The sequence below is a fragment of the Medicago sativa genome, chromosome 3 (genome assembly GCF_051527215.1).
Source record: "Medicago sativa cultivar Bolivia chromosome 3, Bolivia_mono, whole genome shotgun sequence".
Lineage (NCBI taxonomy): Eukaryota > Viridiplantae > Streptophyta > Magnoliopsida > Fabales > Fabaceae > Medicago > Medicago sativa.
The window spans coordinates 30,392,781-30,403,479 of record NC_140751.1 but is presented as its reverse complement, the minus strand read 5'-3'; the positions used below and the strand labels follow the sequence as shown (position 1 = coordinate 30,403,479).

General features: G+C 34.3%; 2 protein-coding genes across 3 annotated transcripts; both read right to left on the bottom strand.

The window, feature by feature from the left end:
- Positions 1-138: 138 nt before the first annotated feature.
- Positions 139-4,442, bottom strand: LOC146937055 (zinc finger BED domain-containing protein RICESLEEPER 2-like). 2 transcript variants are annotated; one of them, XM_085751546.1, is made up of 4 exons: positions 4,064-4,442; positions 1,725-3,342; positions 1,292-1,637; positions 139-501 (listed from the first exon to the last, which is right to left on the bottom strand). In XM_085751546.1, the coding sequence occupies exons 2-4, from the start codon at positions 3,339-3,341 to the stop codon at positions 437-439; spliced, it is 2,028 nt and encodes a 675-aa protein (XP_085607672.1). In that variant the 5' UTR covers position 3,342; positions 4,064-4,442; the 3' UTR covers positions 139-436. The 2 variants fall into 2 exon arrangements, with proteins under 2 accessions (XP_085607672.1, XP_085607673.1); XM_085751547.1 differs by lacking the exon at positions 4,064-4,442 and having other exon boundaries at positions 1,725-2,901; positions 3,125-3,263.
- Positions 4,443-7,891: 3,449 nt separating this feature from the next.
- LOC146937054 (F-box protein SKIP19-like) lies at positions 7,892-10,699 on the bottom strand. The gene is made up of 3 exons (XM_085751545.1): positions 10,534-10,699; positions 8,980-9,587; positions 7,892-8,667 (listed from the first exon to the last, which is right to left on the bottom strand). The coding sequence occupies exons 2-3, from the start codon at positions 9,345-9,347 to the stop codon at positions 8,106-8,108; spliced, it is 930 nt and encodes a 309-aa protein (XP_085607671.1). The 5' UTR covers positions 9,348-9,587; positions 10,534-10,699; the 3' UTR covers positions 7,892-8,105.

Genomic DNA, 10,699 nt, shown 5'->3' with positions numbered 1-10,699 from the left:
CCGGTCACCGGCGGTGCTCCGGCGAGTTTTTTTTTTTAAAAAAAAAACTTTTTTTTTTTTTTTTACTTTTTTCCAGAAAAAAACTTTCCTAATTTTTTTCAATACCAACCCTTTAGAATATTTAAATACTTTAGCTACTTTCTTGAAACATAACATCAATAATAACATTCAAATTCAATGTCCTATTACATCACCAACTTAAGAAAATACCTCATTCAAATTCAGTGTCATATTACATCACCAATTTCTTGAAACATAACATCAATAACAATAATAACAGTGCTACTTTCCAACAAAATTCAACACCTAACAAAATTCAACATCAATAAGATCAATAACAATAATAACAGTGCTACTATCCAACAAAATCCAACACCTAACAAAATTCAACATCAATAAGAATCCATTCGATTTTTCTGCTTCATTCCAACACGAGTCAATAAACCCCTTGACCAGCTGCATCAGTCAATCCCTCATCCTCGGTATTACTTTCATCTTCATCTGTGAATAAGATTACAACATTATATAACACAGTAGAACCACAACTTCTTACTTTCTAGAGTATAATCTGTATATTGGTCACAAAGAACACAAAAGCATATATGTTAAGCAAAGCACGAACAAATTCGTTTCACTTTCACTATTCTAAAACGTAGCTGTAAAAATGTACAACACCAAATATGTACATTCCTAACTGTCAAAATGTTACTCATGTTTGGAGTTTTTGAGCTTTTTAAAGAATTTCATGAAGAGGTTTCATGTAAGTCTCAGTTAAAGTACTACAAAATTAAAAAGAGCAAGTCTCCACAAACTGATGTATCAACTTTATAGCACTTAAATACAAACAAGAGTTTTTTGGTTGATTTCGGTCATGCTAAAGGGTTGTTCAAGACTATGTAAGGATTCTGGCTTTTTAATTTAATGCAAAGTATCTTCCCATCTATTATATAAACTGTCAACTAGATAACTGCATTGAAATTTCAGATATGATTCAAGTTCAGATGCATAAGATAAATAGTCCACCACTCTCATTAGTGTTAAAATTAGAGAGTATGCATTATATAACACGGTAGGATAATGCAATGTGTAAATCACTAAACTGTAAGCACCAGAATAGTTCAGAAAATGTAATTTGTCACTGGATAATTTTCACCAAAAATTATGACATCCTGAAGCATTTATTCACAAATTGATCTATAGCATACTTCATGTCAGTTTCATTAACTATTGCAGCTACAAATCAGAATCCATTTCAGATAAAATCAAAGTGCAAAGCAGAGAGTATTATTACCAGAAATATTTTCTGAAAAGCCATGCAGCCAACTTCGAGTGCAGATCAACATCTGAACGTGTTCTGGAAGCGTGGAACTCCTATACTTGGTTAAAACACGTCCACCAATGCTGAAAGACGACTCTGATGCAACCGTGGTGATGGGAATGCTCAGCACGTCCCGTGCCATAATAGAGAGCACTGGATACTTTTTTTCATTAACCTTCCAATAAAGAAGTACATCAAACTCTTCACTGTTTTCTTCATCAACTTGCATGTATTCCTCCTCAAAATATATATCATACTCACTCTTTTCAGGGACAGATGTACTCTCATTTGAGCTCCATGATTTAAAGTCTTGCAAGTCCTAATATATTAAATCAATATTAGTAATTTAAAAACAATAATATATGATGAAATAAATTTAATAACTATGTTAGCATAAAAAACTTACATTTGTAAACTTTGATTTCTTAGTCTTGTTCCCCTGACTGGATCTAGATGGGTTAGACAATGAGATGGACTCATATGATGATTGAGAAAGGGAAATGTTTTGATTAGCAAAGTATTTAACATATTCTTCATACAACCTTTTAAATTTTCGCATCAAATTCCCAAGCTTAGCTTCAGCAGTTAAAGCATCCAGTTTAGTATAGCAATACTTCAAAAATTTATCCTTCAAGCGTGGATCAAGAATAGCTCCGAAGGCTAGTACAACACTGTAATTTGTCCAATACTTCTCAAACTTCACCATCATATCCAAGGACATGTCTCGAATCACTTTATCATCACTGACTTTGTGTTTTTCTAAAAGGCACTGAACCTTCCATACTTGCATAAAATACAAATTTGCAGTTGGATAGTTCGAACCTGAGATCAAGTTTGTGATATCATAAAATGGTTCTAAGAACTCACAAATTCTTTCTGCCCTTTCCCATTCCTCATCAGAAGGACAATGTTTAAAGTTCCTGTCTGCCACCTGAAAAATCTCAAATGCTTTTCTGTACTGCAAGGCACTTTCAAGCATAAAATATCCGGTGTTCCACCTCGTAGAAACATCTAATCTTAAACCAATGCTAACACTTAACCCCGCATCACTGACACAATCATTAAACTTGACCATCCTTGCGTCCGATAATTTAATGTATTTCACACTTTCTCTGATTTTGTAGAGTGCTTCACTTGCCACTTTCAAACCCTCTTGAACTATTAAATTGAGTATATGCGCTGAACATCTAACATGAAAAAACTCACCATTACCCATTAAATTACTCTGCACGCGAAGATGATTTTTCAAATGATCCTTCATGTTATCATTTGCTGAAGCATTATCCAAGGTAATAGAAAATATCTTCTTATCTATTCCCCATTGCTTTAGGCAATCAAACAGAGCTGCTTCCAATGCAATACCAGTGTGTGGAGGTTTCATTCTACAAAAGTTCAGAACACAACTTACTAACTTCCAGTTTTCATCTACAAAATGGGCGGTTAAACAGATATATCCTTCACTTGTAGTTGCTGTCCAAAGATCCGAAGTTAAGCAAATTCTATTCGGAATCCTAGCCATGATATCCTTAAGCTTCATTCTTTCCCTATCATATATCTTTTCAATATCTGAAACTTCGGTATTCCTACAGACCATTTCAGCAGAAGGATTCAAATATTTCACCCACTCTCGGATTTTACCATACTCAACAAAACTAAAAGGAAGATCATGAGCAACAATAGCTTCCGAAAGCAAACTACGATGAGTTTTTTGGTTGATTTCGGTCATGCTAAAGGGTTGTTCAAGACTATTAAGTTTTGACAAGATAATTTTGCAACTAATAACATGACGCATGAGATGTGAAGTACCATAATTTTTCTTAGACTTGGGGTTTTGTTTTATAGCAAAATCTTTCTTGCAAAAATTGCATGCAGCCCTTTCTATGCCATTTATATCTTTACCGATTTTCTCAAAAAAATTCCAAACTCCTGACATTGATTTCTTATTGGTGTTGTTATTCTCAGATGCCACAGACTGTGTTTCATCTTGACCTTCTCCAATCATATCCATATCCATATGCTCCATACTACAATAATATAGACATTTCAACAAGTTATATACTTGAACCTATGGATAGCTAACATAAAATACATAACAGAAGCATTTAAACATAAGAAAAAAGGAACCAATGAAATGAATCAACATGACACCGCCAAATCAAATGAAATGAAAAAAGAAGTATCGAATGAAATGAAATTAGCATAACATATATCATATTTCATACACTATCTTCATTCAATATCATATTGTTTTTCTTTACCTTATAGCATATGAAAGGTAGCAATGTCAAGTTTATCACAGGACTGAATTCATTCAATGGATTGAAAGCACAGAACAGCACTGAGACATCACTAGGAGTTTCTATGAGCACTGAACAACTTATTTATAAGCCAACATATGAACATGTAGTGTATGCTCGAGGTTTATCTTATGTGATGCTTCATCATAATCACTTATTTATAAACAACTTATTTGCAAGCGCTTATCATCATAATCACTTATTTAAACACAAGCTTCATCTCAAAAATCAAACAAAAGCAAGCAAAAACTACTGTATCTGAAAACAAAAGCTTCAGCAAAAAAATCACAGATCAGTGTGAAAATCACAAGCTTCATCTCAAAAATCAAGCAAAAGCTACTAGATCTACTCAATAAAATTCGCTGTAATCGAGTCTTGCTCAATACGATTATGAAACACAAATAAAAAAACCTAAAAATCGTAAATCAAGGAATGATTTTGGTTATACCTGAAGAAGAAAAGGAGAGACGGCGGCGAGAAGTAGAGGAGAGCCAAAAACAGCGGCGATCGGAGGAGAGGAGAGAGACGGCGGCGATAGTCGGCGGCGATCGGAGGAGGTAGGCGGAGAAGTGAGACTGCAATTTGTGTTTCTCGTGTTTTTTTGTCGAACGAGTGTTCTCTCTAATTCTCTCCAATTGCTGAAAGTGTGATGTTTTAGTGGGCCTAAAGCCCCCTAAAGCCCCCTCATCGTAGCCCACTAAAAAACAAAAAAATTGTGGGCTTGATCAAAATAATTTAATTTAATAAGGGGGCTTAATATTTAGTGGGTTTAGTGGGGGCTTTTTAGGTGGGGCTTTGTGAATTGGGGCTCAATTGACGGCTCTAAACTTAAGTTGTAGATGTAAAGTTGATGAGTTCTTGAATTGTCTCCTTCATTTCTTAATTCCTACTTTCCTTTTATTGGTATTTGTTTTGGCTTTCTGTTTGATGTGCAACATATTTTCTCTTAAGTTTTTAAAGTCACCCAAAACAATAAACAAACATATACTACGGCCCTTTTTGGGAGGGGTTTAGGAGGGGAGGGGTTTGTAGAACAAAGTTTATATTCTGATATATATTTGATATTAAAAAAAAAACTAAAATAATATCATGATACTGGGGTAACCTTGGCGCAACTAGTAAAGTTGTTGTCATGTGACTGAAAGGTCACGGGTTCAAGTCCTGCAAACAGCCTCTTGTGTTAAAAACAGGGTAAGGTTGCGTACAATACACCAACTGGTGGGACCCCTTCCCGGACCCTGTTTATGCGGGAGCTTTAGTGCACCGGGTGGCCCTTTAAAATAATATCATAATAAATGATAAAAAAAAAAAATAGATCATTCACGCTTAATTGATTATAGTATCCGCTATGTACAAAGAAAATTAAGCTCTCACATCCTAAATCCTCCATCCAAACAAACCCGAAGAGTTACCTATCTTGTTTGTGATTGCGTTGATTTTTGTGTCAGAGTCCTTGGTTGATGCTTAAAACCATTCTCATGGAAATTTGTAGAACAATTAATCATATTGTTCATATGTTATGTTGTCTGTGAGAGAGAAGTGAGTAGATATGTAATTCTGTTTATTGTTCTATTGTGTCTGAAATTTTGGATGATATGGTATCTAAATGTATGTAACCATGTCATTAGGCATTTATTGCATATAATTTTCTTATGAATATTAAGTCTAATTGATTTTTTATCTCATTAGTTTGCTTTTTATGTTTCGGGTAAAGCAGGTTTGGAGTTGTTGAAGATTTTTCACATAGATAGTATCTTGATAGTCTTTTTTTTCATTTGGCCTTTCGAACCCCGGATTTTGCATATTTATACATTGTCCATACCAAATGAGTTAAGCACACGAGGATAGTATCTTGAATTCTTGATAGTCTATATCAGTGGCATAGACCTTTTGCTCCTTTTATATTTTAAATTAAAAAAAGAGAACTAACTTTTTTGTAATTTGATTACCTCTATTTTGCAACTTTTTCTAAACATTGTGTATCATTGTATTTATTTATACTAGCGAAATGATGGGCATGTGCGTGTCCGTCTTTCCGCTCTTTTTATTGCGTTAACGTTTAAAAATTATTAACGGTGTTATTTTTATAAAATTTTGATTTGGATTAAAACTAAAAAAATAAATGTTTGTTGTTGTCAAGTTATAACAACTCAAACTAATCATGATTATTATTTCAATAATACCAACAATATAACAAAAAAAATATAATCTAAATTCTTTTTTTTAATGACACCAACAACGATCTTTATTATAAAAAAAGTTGTTTAAGGGTAAAATTGGGATAATGAAAAAGTAAGTATAAATATACTCATCTAGTTTGTTAAACTTTTTAAATGATAAAGGAAAAACAAAGCATATATATATTCATATCGTGTTTGTTATATTTTTTTTTAATATTTAATTTATTCTTATCTATATGTTACATGTGTTTTTTGTATTCGAAATTAAGGGCATTTAGGAAAGAAAGAGTCAGCCCAAAAGAACTGAAAGAGGTTGTTTTCTTTATAAACGAGCCAAACTCTAGTTAAAAAAAAATGTTCATATTGAACTCGAGTCAAAATTCAAGTTGATCCAATTCTTATCGAGTCGAAATGAGCTCAGACAAATTCAATTCGACTTGACTCGTTTCCAGCCTACGTCCAAGTATAATACAATGAGAGCAAAACATTGGTAACCCTTCATACACCACTTCCACAACATAAGCATAACTCTCCCTTTCGAATTCTGCTCTTTACCCAAATTGTTTCGCTCATTCCCAAAGTAAAAGACCATTTTACCCCTATGTAAGTTAAGTTACGCTAGTACAAAAAGTTGCGTGACTTAAGTCACGCATCGTGAGTTAAGTTACGCTAGTACAAAAAGTTGCTTGACTTAAGTCACGCGGCGTGAGTTAAGTCACGCTAGTGTTAAACTGAGCGTGAGTTAACTCACGCTAGTTTTATACATCCACAGCATTCCATTTCACTTTATCATTGTCACCTTCTTTTATAATTAAAATAATTCATTTTGTCTATCACCCTTCTTTCATCTTCTACCCCAACAACAACACCCCTTCTTCCATATGCAATTTCCTCAAGTTCTTCTTTCAAATTTCTCTCTCAAATTCTTGATTGGTCAATTCACTCTCTTCAATAATTTCTCTGTCTAACTCTTGTATCCAATTGAGGTCCCTGGTCTATTTTGTTTTCATTTGGAAAGTCTTGTTTTGATGGTATCCGTGGAGATTATTGTGGAATTGGAAGGATATGGAAGAGATGGAAAAATCTTAAGAAATTGAGGCTTCTAAGATGCCAAGGAATCTGTGGTTCTTACTCTTATTTGTTAAATGAATTATGTTAATTATAAAAGAAGGTGGCAGTGATAAAGTGAAATGGAATGCTGTGGAATATAAAACTAGCGTGAGTTAACTCACGCTCAATTTAACACTAGCGTGAGTTAACTCACGTAGCACAAGTTAACTCACGCATGAGCAATATGGACATTTACTTTGGGAATGAGCAGAAACGTTTGGGTAAAGAGCAGAATTCCTCCCTTTCGACAAAGAATTTCATCAAAATCCATTTGGATTAATCCAAATCAACCAACACTGGCACATAGTGTCCAATAGTTCTATTTTGAGTGGCAACATCAATGATGATCAGAGTACCGAACACATTGGCAATCTCACACAGTGTTTGATCCCTCCAATATTTTTATGGTTCCTCCATCAGAAGAATCCATATTTGGGCATGTGTTTGGTGTTGTATAGAACGAGTGAAGTCCTTCTTCCATTGAGAAAAACAGAGGATTTCCGATTGTCCAAACAAGTCGTAGGTCCTCAAAAGTAGCAAATTGAAACTCATAAAAACCACACCTAAGAGACACCATTCTCCATTTTCCTACAACATTCCACAATTCAGAAAGCTTCGAATACAAATTTTTGACCGTGTAGGGCTTGTCGCCTTTACTCATTACCAAACAACAGTGAAGATGACATTCACAGTTAGCAATTCATTGCTCATAAACAACCTGCGAGATTTTGATACAAAAGGTGTCCCCTCTGATGGCCGGTGTAGGGAGCTGTACATACGTGATGATGTTTTTGCCACTCATAGCTTGTGCAATTGATTTTGTTGGTGCTGCAGCTGGCTGTTACACCAGTGCACTACTGTCTGCAACACATGGCCGGGGATAACAAAGGCCACGGTTGCAGCCTTTGAAAATCCCTTACTGTTGATCAAATCTAAGCAGAAACGCATACAATACAAACGGAATAAATAAATTAAGACAGATCGAGTAATATTTTTGAAATATCTCGTTCATATATAACGAAAACAAAACCATTAAACTTACATTAATTAGGAATCATCTTGTAACAAAAATAACATGAGTAATAAAAGCATGCCAGCCACGCATGAGCACAAGGTTAAACAGAAATTTTGCTAACTAGGAAATGAAAATCATGCCAAGAATATGATAATAATGCCTCCCAAACACTTTAGACGTCAACATTAAAACTCAGAATCAGGTGAACGATCAGATGAATCTTCATTTTCGCTGTAAAACTCAGAATCTGATGAATGATAAGATGAATCTTCATTTTCGCTGTTCGTTCCATATAAACGTTCAATACACTTGCAATCTTTCCAACAGTCAAAATATGCCCAAGGATCAAGATATTGTAAATCTTTGATCTGTTCATCACATCTTTCCTCCAAACTTCCACAATAAGGAAGATTAAAACATCTTCTAATGTCAAGAGATTCAAGACGAGGGCACCCATCAAGAATAGCAAACAACCCAACATCATCCAGCGTGTTTCCACTAATATTAAGACGAGCTAACCCCGGCATTGTTTTTGCAATAGCAAACGCATCAGCGTTACATTGTGCAGTAATTTCAGAGGGTAGCTTATTATATATATGCATTTTCACAGAAAGGCAAAATCCAGGTAAATGTTCCATAGAAATGTCCAGCTCCTCTAACTGTGGAAGCTTCATTCCTAGTTCAATCAATCCTTCATTTGAAATGTTATCGCAGTCGTAAAGATGTATGCATCGTAACTGACTTGCCCTGTAAAATTTGACGCATAAATTGGATAAAAAGAGAAATTGTCCAAATATGAGGCACATTTCTAATTTTTTTTTATTTATCATATATAGTACATTAGTGATTTATAAAATAACTATTACTTAAATATTATTCATCACGAACAAGTTACATGTCATGAAATTTCAAATTTAAGACATGAGTTTGAATTAATTAAAGTGAAAGAAAGGTTTTAGCTTCCAAAAGAGGTTTTAGTTGAAACTTGTCATCTCTAGATTTACTACTTATACTACTGATCATAACAAATTGTTTAAGTAAAAGAAACAAATTACGTACCTATCAGCAATGTACTTGAGGAGATCATCAGTAGCAAATAGAGAAATATAAATGTCCTTCAAATGGCCACAACTTAGGTCAACAACATAGCGACAAATCTTCACCAAACAATCAAGAATTTGATCTTCATCATCCGGTAAATCAAGGACATTCAACCCGGAACTCATCTGAATTGTTTTCCACATGATAGGGTTCTTGCAAATTTTCCACCAAAGAGGACACACATTACATGCATTCTTCAGTATGTCACATGTATCCAGCCTGAAAAGTATGTTAGCAGTGACATCTGTTGGAAGTTGAAGCCAGTCTGGCTTTGTTGTTCGGCTTTCAACTTCAACTTTCACTTTCTTTAAAGAACTCAACGACATAGTGATTAGTTAGTTGAGTGAGAAGAGGTTAGTAATGATTTAGTTGGCTATTTATCGATAGTGAAAAAGTAAGGAAATTAATTAAGTTCGCCCCTAGTGTTACAATATCAGAGCAACTCGATAATCTAAAAGCTCAGAGCAACTCGATGATATAAAAGATTGAATAAAAAAAGACGAAAACGGCCAGCTACACCATCTTCTGTGCCCTAGCAGCTTAAGCTTATTCTTCTACCTGAATATCTGCATCATAAGCAAGGTGCGCAAACAAAACAATAAATTAAAGGGGGTAAGAATATAATTACACATGGGGAAACTGTATGAAACAATAAGGATAGGCACAAAATTCGGCATAAATCAAATAAGGAAGCACAACAAAAAACGTCATCAAAAGAACATACTTGGACAATCATACAATCAATAAAACATTCACGAATTAACCAAGGAATAACGTATGTAATACATTCCTAGACTCTAAATGGATGTGGTATCAAGGGTAGAAAGTCAGAGTTATTTTACTGAACATTCCTCAACGGCAATATTCATCAGCAAGGAAGTATGAATGCAATTAAAGCAAACACCACATTTAACAACGGCATAACAACCTCAAAGCAACGGCTAAACAACGACCTAAACATCACTACAACAATATCGCACTACTCTCCAGGTTAATTAATTCAACTCATTAATCAGATCTTACTGCTTAGATTTAACTTTTGTACATCGTTCATAATTTATTATCCCAATGTCAACCTTTTAGCCACTTATATAAACCACCGATACAAAGCTACCGATTCTACCTATACTTTCTCTTTTCGTTCTTAACTATCCTCTACTGATTGTTTTTCCTCTTCAGGCCATAGTCCTAAATAACAGTAATCTATCTCCATTAGGCATTGAAGTAAACTTGATAATACTACTATGTAAATCCAAACACTATGTTTGCACCAGAAGGAAGAACTATATTCCTTTAACCCTTAGCTGCATGTAATTATTATAAAACTGAGGCATACTATACCATGAACCTAAAATAATAATTTTCCAATTAATAAGACAAGGATAAGGATGCTAATTAGTAATCCATTTAAATTCCCAAATGTTCTAGCATGGCAACACCACATTTTTCTTATAATAGCAACATATCCAAAACTGCATAAACACTCATGAGTAAAATAATCTCCCCTCTTACCTCAAAGAAGAGAATCCACAACCCAAGAGAGCGAGGAAAACTTGAAATTTGAAAATAAAACTCGCGGTAATGACAACGAAACGTCAAAGAGCAATTGGGACTTATTTAATGAAAGAGAGAATTGAAGGAAATGAAGATGGATGCGCGGCACTACCAGACTGAAGTG

What these genes read in the sequence shown, in the direction of transcription:
- LOC146937054 (XM_085751545.1), bottom strand. Translation starts at nt 9,347, where the DNA reads ATGTCGTTGAGTTCTTTAAAGAAAGTGAAAGTTGAAGTTGAAAGCCGA. An exon ending in CTCAAGTACATTGCTGATAG is followed by an intron (nt 8,668 to 8,979) that starts GTACGTAATTTG and finishes CAAATTTTACAG; the next exon opens with GGCAAGTCAGTTACGATGCA.
- LOC146937055 (XM_085751546.1), bottom strand. Translation starts at nt 3,341, where the DNA reads ATGGAGCATATGGATATGGATATGATTGGAGAAGGTCAAGATGAAACA. An exon ending in AGAAATCAAAGTTTACAAAT is followed by an intron (nt 1,638 to 1,724) that starts GTAAGTTTTTTA and finishes TTAATATATTAG; the next exon opens with GACTTGCAAGACTTTAAATC. An exon ending in CTTTTCAGAAAATATTTCTG is followed by an intron (nt 502 to 1,291) that starts GTAATAATACTC and finishes TCTTATTCACAG; the next exon opens with ATGAAGATGAAAGTAATACC.